A 16122-nucleotide genomic window follows, 5' to 3' on the forward strand; every position below is an offset into this window, starting at 1 on the left:
TTTTAATCACATATTTCAATTATAGAAATAACAATTGACACTCTACTATAAAAGATGAAGGTATTTAATACTCCTTCATCTTCTTTTTCCTTGTTTCCCAATTTTAGTTATTTTATAATTTTTATTTTATGCAGATTTACATTATTCACTTTCTTTTCTGTAATTATAATTCCCATAGTTGATTAATCTTGAACTAATGGATTTGAGATTCACTTGCTGTCCTTTTTTAAAATTTATTTTTAGGGATCCCTGGGTGGCGCAGCGGTTTGGCGCCTGCCTTTGGCCCAGGGCGCGATCCTGGAGACCTGGGATCGAATCCCACGTCAGGCTCGGGTGCATGGAGCCTGCTTCTCCCTCTGCCTGTGTCTCTGCCTCTCTCTCTCTCTCTCTCTGTGACTATAATAAATTAATTAATTAAAAAAAATAAAATTTATTTTTATTTTTTTAATATTTCACTTATTTATTTGAGAGGGAGGGGATTGGGGGGAGGAGCAGGAGAGGAACAAGCAGACTCCATGCACTGAGGGCAGAGTCCAAGTAAGGGCTCCATCCCACAACCCTGAAATAGGACCTAAGCGGAAATCAAGAGTTGGACACTTAATGGACTGAGCCACCCAGGAGCCCTGTCCCCCTCCTTTTTTAAATTGAGGTGTAATTATACAATGTTATATTAGTTTCAGATATATAATATAATGATTGAACAATTCTATACTTTTCTCAGTGCTCATAAGTATACTCTTAATCCCCTTTATCTATTTCACCCATCGCTCTCACTCACCTCCCTTCTGGCAATCACCAGTTTGTCTTCTGCATTTAAGAGTCTGTTTTTTTGTTTCCTTTTTTCTTTGTTCATTTGTTTTGTTCCTCAAATTCTACATGTGAGTGAAATCATAAGATATTAATCTTTGAATCACTTATTTCACTTAGCATTATATTCTCTAGGTCCATCTACATTATTGCAAATGACAAGATTTATTTTTTATGACTGAATAATATTCCTTGCATATATATGTACGTATCTTTTTTTTTAAAGATTTATTTATTTATTCGTGAGAGACAGAGACAGAGATAGAGAGAGGCAGAGACATAGGCAGAGGGAGAAGCAGGTTCCTCACAGGGGCCCGATGCGGGACTCAATCCCGGCTCCCGGGATCATGACATGAGCCAAAGGCAGGTGCCCAACCACTAAGCCACCCAGGCATCCCGTACCATATCTTCTTTATCTGTTCATCTATTGATGGACACCTAGGTTGCTTCCTTATTTTGGCCATTGTAAACAGGGCTGCAATAAACATAGGGTTGCATTTATCTTTTTAAATTAGTGCTTTCATTGTCTTTGGGTAAATACTCAGTAGTGGAATTACTGAATCATATGGTAATTCTATCTTTAATTTTTTGAGGAACCTTCATACTGTTTTCCACAGTAGCTGCACCAATTTACATTTCTACCAGCAGTGCACGATGGTTCCTTTTTCTCTGTATCTTCACTAACATTTATTATTTCTTGTATTTTTTATTTTAGCCATTCTGACAGGTGTGAGATATCTCATTCTGGTTTTAAGTTGCATTTCCCCAGTGATTAGGGACATTGAGCATCTTTCATCTTTCCATGTGTCTGTTGGCCATCTGTATGTTTTCTTTGGAAAAATGTCTATTCAGGTCCTCTGTTTCTTAGTTGGATTATTTTTTTGGTATTGAGTTATATAAGTTCTTTATATATTTTAGGTATTAACTCCTTATCGAAAACCATCATTTGCAAATATCTTCTCCCATTCAGAAGGTTGCATTTTTGTTTTGTTAATGGTTTCCTTTGCTATATAAAAACTAGAACAAATAATCAAAAAATTTGTAAGGAACCACAGAAGACCCCACATAGCCAAAGCAATTTTAAGAAAGAAGAACAAAGCTGTAGTTATGACAATTCTGGGTTTCAAGATATATTCTAGGGCAGCCCCAGTGGCTCAGTGGTTTAGCGCCACCTTCGGCCCAGGGTGTGATCCTGGAGACCTGGGATCGAGTCCCACGTCAGGCTCCCTGTGTGGAGCCTGCTTCTCCCTCTGCTTTTGTCTGTGCCTCTCTCTCTCTCTCTCTCTCTCTCTCTCTCTCTGTGTCTCTCATGAATAAATAAATAAAATCTTTTAAAAAAAGATATATTCTAAGCCATAATAATCAAAACAATATGATACTGGCATAAAAATAGATATATAGATCAAGAGGACAGAATGGAGAGTCCAGAAATAAACCCACAATTGTATGGTCTATTAATCTTTGACAAAAGAGGCAAGAATATACAATGGGGAAAAGACAGTCTCTTTAACAAATGGTATTGGAAAAACTAGACAGCTACACTTTCTCACACCATAAACACACACACACACACACACACAAAATCCTCAAAAAGGATTAAAGATCTGAAAGTGGGACCTGAACCATAAATTTTGTAGAAGAAAACAGAAGCAGTAATTTCTTTGACATTAGCTGTAGAAACATCTTTTTAGATATGTTTCCACAAGCAAATTAAACTATTAGGACTACACCAAAATAAAAAGCAGTTCTAGGATACCTGGGTGGCTCAGTGGTTGAGCCTCTGCCTTCGGCTCAGTGCGTGATCTCAGTGTCCCTCGGTGTCCCGGGCCTACTTCTCCCTCTGCCTATGTCTCTGCCTCTCTCTCTTTGTATCTCTCATAAATAAATAAAATCTTTAAAAACAAACAAGCAACAATAAATAAATAAATAAATAAATAAATAGCACTTCCTGTCCTTTTATAATGGCTTTGCTATACCTGAACTACTTATTTTGATTCATCTCGTAATTGGCTGAATTTATTATAAAGTAGTTTTTTTCAGGAAGGCCATATACGTATTATATTTTCTGAGTTCTTTTGTGTTGAAAATGTCCACATGTTGCCTCTAAAAATATACTGTTTATGGGTATAGTGTAATTAGGTCATAATTTCTTTTCACCTAAAAACAATTAGACTTTGCTTAATTGTTTCCTGGTATCGAATGTTGTGAAGTCTGATGTCAGTTTTACTTTCCTTCTTTCTTTCTTTATTTTAATTAATTCAGTAAATATATACATATACACATGTACATGTATTCATACACACAAATCATATACAAATACATATATATCCAAATATGATATGTGTATATATGTGTGTATGTATATCCATACAATTAAAATGAGGAAATGGGTTAAGTCATGTAAACCCAATGATACTTGATACAAACTCATTAACATTCTACATAATACCTTTGTGTGTATATATATATAGTATATGTCTACACACACACACACACACAATTTTGTTTTAATGAGTGGTTTGAGCTATTAATATTAGTTTTCCTGACATTTCCCAACTTCTCTTCCTGAAGTGTAAACAACCCATATTCAGGTACTTTCATTATAGAGAAGAATTATTACATCAAGAGAAATCAAGAAAATATTTCTTGTATAGAAATATTTTTTAAATTTTTTAAAAGATTTTATTTATTTATTCATGAGAGACACAGAGAGAGAGAGAGGCAGAAACACAGGTGGAGGGAGAAGCAGGCTCCATGCAGGAAGCCCGATGTGGGACTTGATCCAGGGTCCCCAGGATCACACCCTGGACCAAAGGCAGGCGCTAAACTGCTGAGCCACCCAGGGATCCCCTGTATAGAAATATTTGTTGAAAATATTTAATTATCTGATCAACAAATCATTGAGCCATTCTATATAGCATATGACATAGAAGTAGTGTTTGGAATATTTGTTTTTAAAGAGATTTGCTTTAAGGCTATTTTGTCAACACTCATTTAATCAAACTGGAAGAAAATAAAATTGTAAATGTTGGGCTCAAAGGCAAGATATTACACACACGTGCCATCCAGTGGAGATACTGCGCCATGCAATTACCTGTGATCATTTGTAATGAGCAGTGTAATTAGCATTCAGGATGGAGCGTGTTTGGAGAAAACAGAATCATTGAGTAATAATATATAGAGAAAGACAAATGGAGAGAACATATGATCACAGATGCTTCCATATACATACCATTTTCCTAGGTGTCTATTTTTGATGGATAAATGAACAGGTGACAATCTTTTTGTGGAGTATAACCTCTCTTGCTTTTCATCTGTTTTATTCCGTAAATGAAGACCAAAAATAACTACTTTTAGAAGAATATTTATATTCTTTATAACATATTAGAGAAGAATATATTCATATCTAGTCTCTCAGTTATTGAGTATATACTAAATAATGAATATTTACTTTCTGGAAGAGAGATGTCAAAGTCAGAAGTTGTATTTTTTACCCTTGAGGGCCAGATAATGCATTGTTGTACGGAAGTGTGCCTGTGAGTACATACAGTGTATGTGTGTATGGATGTGTGCATGTGTGTGTGTATGTGTGTGTGTGTGTATATGAGCATGAAGACATAGACAAGCTGGATGGAACCAGAGTGGGATCCAGGGTCAAAGTATAAGCAAACTAAGGAACACCACCACAAGACAATTACAAAGCAACCAACAGGTACAAAGCATTATGATTATTATATTCATCACTGCCAAGGGATGCATAATAAAATAAAAGAGACTTCAGTGGGGCAGATTTCATATAGGAAACTCATCTGGTGGTCAATAGGTTTAATGACCTGCCATACCTGTCGCCCCTAACTTTCAAAGGAACCTTTAGACATTTCTATGTTGACAGGAGTAATTTAAGATGTAGAATGTACTGATTTATTTGGGATTTTTGTTTTGTAAGTTGAATATTTATACAAAAAAAAATATGTTTTGGGAGAATGTCAGGCTTGTTAAATTCTCAGAACACTCTGGTTTCCAAAAGACAACTCATTCCAGCAGACAAAACTTAGCAGTTGTATCATTTTAACACTGGTTGAGTTGTCAAAGTAGATATTGTTTGCAAGTTTAAAAAGGAACTGAGGTCTTAAAGTTTGGATTTCACTGGGTTTCCATTATTGTGCTCAGGCCAGAAGTAAGCAGGTGCTGACAAGTGTATCTTTCCTGAAATTTCCAGATTTCAACCTTACAGAGGATTTACCCTTTCATTTCACTATCTGATTAATTTTTTTTATCAATAGACGAAAACCACCATTAATGTGGTTATAGACAACATAGTTAAATTTTTTAGGTAGGAAGTTTCTTTTAATTTCCTGGACTTTTTGAGCTCTAGAAATTCCATTTGTTTTGATAATTTTCCTTTTTATGATAAAGAATTTTCTAATAATTTGCTTCCAGAGAAGTCTGAGAGATAAGCATGATACATCTTAAAGCAAAAGCTACCTGGAGTTGTTAAAATGCCCATAATTTTTTAATGACAGTCCCACAAATGGCTGCATGCCCCTCTCCAAAAAAAAAGGTCTCTGTAGGTTTTTTGGAACATGAAACCCATTTTCCAAATAGAAGGGATATTTTATATAGTGACTGGAGTCTGTGGTTTATTTTATTATTTTATTTTATTTTATTTTATTTTATTTTATTTATTTTTTGTTACTTTTTAAGGTAGAATCCACACCCAGCTTGAACTTACAACCCTGAGATCAAGAGCTGAGATCAAGAATTGGACAGATACTTAACTAACTGAGCCACCCAGGCTCCTCTGGGGTCTGTAGTTTGTGCCCGAAATGGAGTTCTTCATAAGAGTGACTTTCTGTGGGGAAAATGCTATCTGAAGAATGCATCACCATGCACTACCAGGGAAAGGAACTTTCTTATCTCTAAACCATGAGTGATGACTTTTAGTATGACAAGAGTTCATGGAGTGAAAGGTAAAGACAGCCTCAGGTAGAAGAGAAACTCCAAAGACCCCACAGTGAGGAACTGAGGGAGGCTGACTTCTTTTCACTGCAGATCTTCTTTCCCCACCTCTGGGGGCTCCAGAGACTGACATACTTCTGTTTCTACTGATAGTATCAACTGGCTCTGGCCTAGGTTATATTCTTTCCCTGGTGTAATTTCAAAGTTAGTTCCTCCAACTTTTACAAGTAATACAAAGTAATACAAAGTATAGGTTTCTCAAACAAGAGTGGAATCTCTTATTTTTATTTATTTACTTTTTAAATATTTTATTTACTTATTCATGAGAGACACAGAGAGAGAGAGACAGAGAGAGAGACAGAGACACAGGCAGAGGGAAAAGCAGGCTCCATGCAGGAAGCCCCATGTGGGACTCCATCCTGGGACTCCAGGATCATGTGCTAAACCGCTGAGCCACCCAGGAATCCCCAAGAGTGGGATCTTTTTTTTTTTTTAAGATTTTATTTATTTATTCATGATGGGGCGGGGGGGAAAGAGAGAGAGAGAGAGAGAGAGAGAGAGAGACAGGCAGAGCGAGAAGCAGGCTCCACACAGGGAGCCCAACGTGGGACTCGATTCCAGGTCTCCAGGATCATACCCCGGGCTGAAGGTGGCGCTAAACCACTGGGCCACCGGGGCTGCCCAAGAGTGGGATCTTTTAAAAGACTATTCTCTAGGGGGGTATGACCTACTTATCAGGAGGTATGACCTGCTCACTCTAGGCACCAGAATCCTGACTCAGGTTGTCATTTGTGTTCATTGTCATTCCCAGTTATCTGTAACAAACATTTATATATTCTTTATCATGTGATTATATAAATACAACAAATGGACTGAGAATGGATGAATGCATACCATAGAATAAGAACTCTCTGTCCTGTTTGCCCCATGTGTGGTTATCCAATGGGATGGTAATGGAATGATTGCTTCACACATAGTTAAAGGCTGTGAAGTTTCTTTTATGGCAAAGGATTTAGATATTTACAGAAATGGTCTGCATTTCTGGATACAACAGAATATCCAAGAATATCCAAGAATATCCAGAATATCCAAGCAGGATACAACACACCATGCTTCCAAACAGAGGTTCTCCAAAGTTTTCCATAGGAATTAAACCATTGGCATGGATTAATGTCTAGATTTTCAAACCATCCTGGTTTGCTCATCTCTGAGGGGTTTCTTAGAACACTGGACTCTCAGTGCTAAAACTAGGGAAGTCCCAGGGAAACTGAGGCAATTGACCACCCTCATTGAGGAGTTCTCTTTGCTTTGATCTTATCTCCCACCTGATCATTGTGAAGACTCTGGCCACACATCTACCTGCTCACCAGGGGCAAGTGAAAACAATCTAATACCTTCTTGTTTACTATGGGACTGGGTAAAGTAAGGGTCAGTTTCCCAGGAGCATCCTTCAGTTGGCCTGGGCTTCAAGTGGTATGAAGTCTGCACCCGAATCATATAATGGGCTATATGCAAAACTACAAATACTATCCACTAGGATTTAAATATTAACTTCAGATTCTGTGACACTAAGGAATTGGTGCAGGAGTGAATAAGGACTGTGCCTCTGCCTGAATTCTCTTTTCTGGGACTTAGCCTGTTCTTGCTCCACAGTGCTCTGCTTTGAGATAGTCCCTTTCTTATGATCAGTTTTCTTTTCTTTTTTTCAAAAATATTTTATTTATTTATTCATGAGAGACACACAGAGAGAGGCAGAATCACAGGCAGAGGGAGAAGCAGGCTCCCTGTAGGGAGCCTAATGCAGAACTCAGTCCCAGGACCCCCACATCATGACCTGAGCCAAAAGCAGATGCTCTATCACTGAACCACCCAGATGGCCCTGCTCAGTTGTTTTCTATCAGTCACACAGTCTGAGGACTTCAAACTGACGTGGCTCAAAGTTTAAATTTTAAATGAGAGGCTTCACCAAATTACCCAAAGACTATTTGGGTCTTTATATTCAAGTCTTTCCTTGAATATATTCTACTAAATCCAGGCTGTGCATTTTCCCCAGAATGGTATGTATCTGAGTGGCTCTCTATTCTGTTATTTGTAATTTGCATTTTGTAATTTTTGCTGTTTTGTTCTGCTCATTTTGTTTTTCATGTGTTTTGAGCTATATGGCAAGGAAGGGCAGAAGAAGGAAGAATGATGGCCTTAGTGGAGGTAGACGTAGGAGCAGCAATATGTTGCAGCAAAAACTGTGTGAGGAAACCTTGGGATGAAATGAAGGAATTTTATTATTTTTAAAAAATTTTATTTGTTGTCATTATTATTATTATTTGAAATGAGGAAATTTAAAACCGGGAAATGGGATGGTCCATGGTAAATTATCCTCCAAGGTGTGCATCTTCGTAGGTGGTCTTCAGCTGTAGGAAATACACAAATTAAGGAATTTACTGATTGGCAACTCCTTATTGCATCAGTTTGCTAGAATTACCATAACAAAGTACTGTGTGACTTAAACATCAGAAATTTAATTTTCTCATAGTTCTGGAGACTGCAAGTCCAAAACAAGGTATTGGCAGGGTTGGTTTCTTCTGATGACCTCTGTCCTTGACTTATAGATGGTCATCTTTTCCCTGCACCTCCACATGGTCTTTCCTCTGTAAGTCTGCATCCAAATTTCCCCTTCTTATTAGGATACTAGTCATATTAGCTTATGACCCACCCTAATGACCCCATTTTAATTTAATTACCCCTGTAAAGATCCTATCTCAAGAGTGCCTGGGTGGCTCAGTCGGTTAAGCATCTGCCTTCAGTTCAAGTCATGATATTAGGGTCCTGGGATTGAGTTCCACATCGCATCGTCCATCATTGGGCTGCCTGCTCAGCAGGGAGTCTACTTCTCCCTTTGCCTCTGCTCCTCCCCCCTGTTTGTGTGCTCTCTCTCTCTCTCTCTCTCTCTCTCAAATAACTGATTAAAATCTTTTAAAAAAATAAAAAATAAAGATCCTATCTCAAAATGCAGTCACATTCTGGGGTACTAGGGTTCAGGCCTTCAATGTATGTGAACTTTGAGGGGGCACAACCTAAACCATAACATTGCCTAAGCTATATCTTTCACTAGCAGGTGAAAAATCATGTGTTTCAGTCTGTCACTTTTATTATTATTGGATATTGAATAAAGCCTTTGTTCTATTCATTTGTTAACCAAATGATTCTGATTTTTTTTTTTTTAATTCATGATAGTCATACAGAGAGAGAGAGAGGCAGAGACACAGGCAAAGGGAGAAGCAGGCTCCATGCACCAGGAGCCTGACATGGGATTCGATCCCGGGTCTCCAGGATTGCGCCCTGGGCCAAAGGCAGGCACCAAACCACTGCGCCACCCAGGGATCCCCTGATTCTGATTTTTTAAAATCAAAAGAGTTAAAAAAAATAGGAATCTAAAGAGTGAAAATATATTTCTGCTTTGTTGAGTATATAATTAGCATTAGTTGTTTTTATTTTTTATTTTTTTAAAAGAACTTATTTATTCATGAGAGAGAGAGAGAGAGGCAGAGACACAGACAGAGGGAGAGGCAGGCTCCATGCCGGGAGCCCGATGCAGGACTCAATCCAGGGACTCCAGGATCATGCCCTGAGCCAAAGGCAGGTGCCAAACCGCTGAGCCACCCAGGGATCCTCTACTCATATTATTTCTGTTCTGACTCTCCATACTTGTGATTGAAAGAAGCCCAGTTAAGAGTTGGAAATCTATTTTGCTTCCAGAAGGAACGCAGATTCTAGGTCCCACTCCGGAGTTTCTGATTCAGTAGGTCTAGAGTAGGGCCCCTAAATTTACATTTCTTTTTTTAAAATATTTTGTTTATTTATTCATGAGGGACACACACAGAGAGACAGAGACATAGGCAGAGGGAGAAGCAGGCTCCCTATGGGGAGCCTGATGCAAGACTCGATCCCAGGACCCTGGGATCATGACCTGAACCAAAGGCAGATACTTAGTTAGCCACTGAACCACCCATGTGCTCTTTAAAAAAAAAAAAAAAAAAAAAGTTTTTCTTTATATACATTTTGCTTTAATAGCCACCAAAAAAAACTGTGTTCTTTCTTTTTTCTTAAGTTTTTATTTTGGCAGGACTCAGCCAGCGGTTGAGCATCTGCCTTCAGCTCAGAGCATGATCCCAGGATTCGGGATTGAGTCCCACATCGGGCTCCTTGCATGGAGCTTGCTTCTCCCTCTGCCTGTGTCTCTGCCTCTCTGTCTCTCGTGAATAAATACATTTTAAAAATCTTTTTAAAAAAATTATTTTAGGGCACCTGGGTGGCTCAATCAGTTAAGCATCTGACTCTTGATTTCAGTGCAGGTCATGATCTCACAGTCATGATACTGAGCCCCAAGTCGGGCTCCATGCTGGGTGTGGAGCCTGTTTGAGATTTTCTTTCTCTCCTGTTCCCTCTGCCCCTCCCCCACCCTATATCTCTAAGAAAGTTTTTATTTCATTTCCAGTTAGTTAACTTACAATGTTATATTAGTTTCAGGTATACAATATAGTAATTCAACATTTCCATACATCACTCTGTGCTCATCACTACAAGTGTGTTCTTTAATTCCCATTCCCATTCCCCTACCCACCTCCCCTCTGGTAACCATCAGTTTGTTCTCTATAATTAAGAGTCTGTTTCTTGATTTGCTTCTCTCTCGGTCTTACTTTTTTCCCTTTGCTTGTTTGTTTTGTTTCCCAAATTCCACATATGATTGAAATTATGTGGTATTTGTCTTTCTCTAACCTATTTCACTTAGGATTATACTCTCTATCTCCATCTATATCATTGTAAATGGCAATATTTCACTCTTTTTTATGGCTGAATAATATTCTATTTTATATATATATATGCCATATATTCCATCTTCTTTATTTTTTTTATTCCATCTTCTTTATCTATTCATCAATTGATGGACACTTGGGTTGCTACCATATCTTGGCTATTATAAGTAATGCTGCTATAAAAGGAACACTCATGCGCTGTTAGTAGAAATGCAAACTGGTGCAGCCAGTTTGGAGGTTCCTCAAAAGGTTAAAAATAGAACTACCTTATCCAGCAATTGCACTATTGGGTATTTGCCTAAAGTATACAGGAATACTAATTCAAAGGGATGCATGCACCTGTATGTTTATACAAAATTTACATTTCTAACAAGCTCTCAAGTGATGCTCTCAGAGCTTCCAAAAGCCCTCGGGGGATATGGTCAAGGGACCACTTTTTGAGAATCACTGATTTCATTAGGTTTTTCCTTCTAAATAGGTATGTCAGCCAAGAGGACTTTCATTTTATAGAGAAAACTTTTTTTTTTTTTTTTTTTTTTTTAGAGAAAACTTTCTTGATTAATTTCTTACCTAGCTCAAATGAAAGCAAGAGCAATGGCTACAAGGAACTTATTACATGAAATATCTATATTCTGTACATACACAGGATCCTCTTCCTGACCCAGTGAGATAGCTGCTGTGATACACGTTTCACAAATGAAGAAACTAGAAAGTTCAGTGGCTTAGCCAAGATTTCTCAGCCATATGGGAACTGGGATTTGAACCAGATAGGTTTCAAAATGTGAAGTTTTTTGGTCTTCACCTTCCAGAAATGTTTAGAATCTAATGTCTTCTCACCACCTGCACTCTGTTGTAAGCCATCATCATTTCACAAACTGCCTTATTTCATTAGCCTCCTGACTGAAGCCCTTGCATTCACCCTTGCCTTTTAAAATGAAAGGTAGGGTCTCCTGGCTGGCTCACCGGGAAGAGCATGTGACTCTTGATCTCAGGGTGAGTTTGAGCCCCACTTTGGATATAGAAATCACTAAAGAAAATAAGATTTTAGGGATCCCTGGGTGGTGCAGTGGTTTGGCGCCTGCCTTTGGCCCAGGGCGCGATCCTGGAGATCCGGGATCGAATCCCACGTCGGGCTTCCGGTGCATGGAGCCTGCTTCTCCCTCTGCCTGTGTCTCTGCCTCTCTCTCTCTGTGTGACTATCATAAATAAATTAAAAAAAAAAAAAAAAGAAAATAAGATTTTAAAAAAGGGGTATAGAAACATAGATAAAGGCAGTCTTCTGCTCAAAATCCTCTCATGGCTTCCTATCTTACTTAAAGGAAAAACCAAAGTCGTTAACATGGCCGCAGGGCTCAACATGATCTGTCTGGTGACTCCTTTTTCTTCACCTCTCTCTCCACTCTTCCCTCATTCTGCCTCTACCATATTAGCTGCCTTGCTTTTTCTAGAAAACTCCAGGCATGTTCTCACTTCAGGGCCTTAGCACTTTTCCAGGACAGTGCTTCTCCCATATTTCCATGTGGTTTACTCCCTCCTCTCCTTCTTGGCTTAAATGTTACCTTCTCAATGAGGCCTTCCCTCGGGTTGCAATCTCTGAAAGTAGGTGCTGATGCAGATGTTGGTGTGCAGATTATTAATTAGGGATCAATAGCTATAAAGGGGGAGAAGTGAAACAGAATTAGACAGGAGAAGTTGGCTGCAATACAGGCCTGATAAAGCCTCATCCAACCCAGAAGAGAGCAATACTGAAGCCAAGTATTATTGCCCATTAGTGTATCCTTCATCAGGTTGAATGTCCAGGCCTCTATATTGCTCTCTTATTTAATTACTGAATTCAGGCTGCCCTATGAAAGACATCACCAAGGCATGCTGGCTTTCACCAGTGGAAGCAGAGTCTGAAGGAGGTGAAAGCTAAAGACTGTCTGCTGACCACCTTCTTACTATAATGGGGAATCTGTGCAATGTATCTCCAAATCTACCACACCATCCTATTTAAAATTGCAATACTTCCTATAGTCCCTGTCACCTTTCCCAGATTTCTTCTCTTTTTTTAATTTAAGTAAAATTGGGTTATAATGTCCTATTAGTTTCAGAGACATATCATAGTGATTTGATATTATTATACATTATGAAATGGTACCCATGATTAAGTCTTATTATCGTTTGTCACCATACAAAGTCATTACAATATTATTGACCATATTCCCTATGCTGTACATTATATCCCCATGACTTATTTGGTTTGTTTCTGGAAGTTTGTCTCTCTTATTCCTCTTCAACTATTTTACCTACCTCCTAACCCCTCCCCACTCTGGTAGTCAACAATTTGTTTGCTGTATCTTGAAGTCTTTCTATTTTGTTTGTTCATTTGTTTTGCTTTTTAGATTCTATATGTAAGTGAAATCATAAGTATTTGTCTTTTACTGTCTGATTTATTTCACTTAGCATTGTACCATCTAGGTCCATCCATGTTGTTGCAAATGGCAAGATCTCCTTTTTTATGGCTAAGTAACATTCCATTGCATACATATACCACACTTTCTTTGTCCATTCATCTACTGATGGACACTTAGGTTGCTTCTATGTTTTGGCTATTGTAAATAAAATGCTAATGTATGTATATATCTCTTCAAATTGGTGTTTTCATTTTCTCTAGATAAATACTCAGAAGTAGAATTGCTGGATCAGATGGTAGTTCTGTTTTTAATTTTTTGAGGAATGTCCACACTGTTTTCCATATTGTCTGTACCAATTTACATTTCCACCAACAGAACACAAGTGTTCCCTTTTCTCCACATCCTTACCAATACTTGTTGTTTTTTTTTCTTTTTGATAATAGTTTGACTGGGGTGAAGTGATATCTTATTGTGGTTTTAATGTGCATTTGTCTGATGATTAGTGATGTTGAGTATATTTTCATGTGTGTGTTGGCCGTGCCATCAGTATGCCTTTGTTACCCTTGCCTCAAGAGAATGGTCCAAAAAATACTATTAAGACAAATGTCAATGAGTTTACTGCCTGTGTCTTCTTCCAGAAGTTTTTGGTTTCAGGTCTTACACTCAAGTCTTTAATTCATTTTGAATTTGCTTTGTGTATATGGTATAAGATAGTGGTTCAGTTTCATTCTTTTGCATGTAACTGGTTTTCCAATACCATTTATTGAAGAGACTTTTCCCTATTTTATGTTCTTGCCTCCTTTGTCATAAATTAATTGACCATATATGCATAGGTTTATTTCTGGGCTGTCTATTCATTGATCTATGTGTCTGTGTTTATGCCAGTACCATGCTATTTTGATAACTATAGTCTTGCAGTATAGTGTGAAATCAAGGAGTGTGATATCTCCAGATTTGTTCTACTTTTTTGAGGTTGCTTTGGTTATTTGAAATCTTTTGTTGTTTTATACAAAATGTGGGATTCTTTGTTCTAGTTCTGTGAAAAATGCTATTGGTATTCTGATGAGGGAAAATACAAGTTCTTAACCATTACACTATTCTGCATCCCAAAGTAACACATAAAAACTTAACTGTACTCATTGATCCATCAAAAATAATAACAATTAGAAGGCTTCAGTCACCAAAAAAACTAAATATTTAGAAGAGCTCTCTTACTCTGCTTTAAAATTTCCTTTTGGGGGATCCCTGGGTGGCGCAGCGGTTTAGCGCCTGCCTTTGGCCCAGGCCGCGATCCCGGAGACCCGGGATCAAATCCCACGTCGGGCTCCCGGTGCATGGAGCCTGCTTCTCCCTCTGCCTGTGTCTCTGCCTCTCTCTCTCTCTCATGAATAAATAAATAAAATCTTAAAAAAAATAAAATTTCCTTTTGATCTCTAAGCCAGTTGAATAATAGTTTATGATTCATTAGCATGGATTCAAGCCTAATGTATCTCTTACATAATACATTCTAAATTTGTCTAGATGATACTAATGAGGAAATGAGATATCTACTATATCCTGCATTTCAAAAATCATGTCAATAAAATATTCCAACAAAATGTTCATTTTAAACAAACTATATTAGTATCCTTTAATTGCAAGAAATAGAAGCCAACCTGAGTTAATGCAGCTGAAAATGAAATGTATGGAGTCCAAGGGCAAGAATATGGTCTGGCTTCCGGAAGAGATTAGAACAGGGACTTGGAAAACACCAAGACTATTCTCTCTGCTTTCTGTTTCATCTGTCTCTAGGTACTGACTGTTCCTGCATTCTCAGTTCACCTGGAAGAATCTGGTCACCCAACAACTCTTAAGTTTACATTTATAGGTCCAGCCCCGTGCTCGCTTAGGCAGCACATATACTAAAATAGGTCCAGCCCCTCTCAGAGGATAGCTGATCATTTCCCAGTTCTATTTCCCAATTCCTGGTGGAAAGAACCCGAATGGGTTTGTTTAGGTTAAGGATCATCCCCTGGTCCAATCATTTATGGCTAGTCAATCTAAACTGGACTACCAGCACAAATTTGGCTACCACTGTGCTTGATTGGGATAGGGATGGAAATCATTGACTTATGAGTTGGGCTAACATTTCAAGAGGAGTTCATTCAGAAAGTCTTCCAGTGCTAGATCTACATATATAACACAAGATATTATGGTCAGGTATAGATCAAGAATGTAATGTCCCTGACCTATTAAAGGAGCAAAAATCCAGAAGGTAATATACACTGGTGGTGAGGCTGAGGAGAAATAACCTCTCATTCATTAGTGGTAGAGGCACAAAAGGGCACAAGCCTGATGCCAAACCTATAAAAAATACAGTTGCATTTACTTTCTAAGTTAGCAATTCCACTTCTGGGAATCTATCCAACAGAGGTGAGGAGAAATGTCCCACAAGCATATATGTCTTCTGACTCTACACTTTCAAAATAATAAAAAGATAGACAAAGGATAACTTTTTATAATGTCAGAAGACAGAAAATCCACCTATAATCCCCATTACCTTATACTCCAATAATTAAATGTAGCCAGTCCTGGAAAACACATGATCTTATATGCCATATATCAAGAAAAAGACTACATTCAATTTTTTAGAACTATTAATTTGCAGGCAACATTTTATAACTGCTGCTATTTCATACTGTGAAGTAAAAAGTCTGCCCTATATAATGCTGATGTGATCTAGAGGGGAATTTCTCCAAAAATAGTCTCACTGGTGTGTGGTTTTGGGGACTGTATTGATCACCATTCTGTGCAGCACAGATGTGGAATAGTACTAACATTAAAATGCTTTATCTATGTGACAAGCAAAGGATACGGAAAAAAATTGTAGCCAATCCTTTCATGTACATTGACTGAAGTCTTGGGAAAATCCAAATAAAGAGCCCATTTTTAAAGTAATCATTTATCCTCCTTTTCTCTGCAGTACGTCTCTTCATATGTTGCAGACTTTAAAAATGAAATGTTCGAGAAACTCCTTAAGCACTTTTGTCATTGTGCAGATGAATTCCGGGAGGTTATAAAAACAGACATGCGGAGGCAGATATTTGCTGAACTCTTCCTGCATTGTGACCATGGGAAGGTAGGATAAGACTCTTTTTTTTTTTTTAAGA

At 38.0% G+C, this 16122-nt stretch overlaps 1 protein-coding gene across 2 annotated transcripts in view; it reads left to right on the forward strand.

Annotated features, from left to right (window-relative positions):
• Positions 1-16122, forward strand: part of EFCAB5 (EF-hand calcium binding domain 5) — a 170979-nt gene that overhangs the window by 76816 nt on the left and 78041 nt on the right. For both annotated transcript variants that reach the window (XM_026016130.2, XM_072747907.1), the window contains exon 9: positions 15936-16091. In XM_026016130.2, the coding sequence (XP_025871915.2) occupies positions 15936-16091 (156 nt within the window). The remainder of the gene's footprint in view (positions 1-15935; positions 16092-16122) is intronic.

Source organism: Vulpes vulpes, chromosome 2 (assembly GCF_048418805.1).
Source record: "Vulpes vulpes isolate BD-2025 chromosome 2, VulVul3, whole genome shotgun sequence".
NCBI lineage: Eukaryota > Metazoa > Chordata > Mammalia > Carnivora > Canidae > Vulpes > Vulpes vulpes.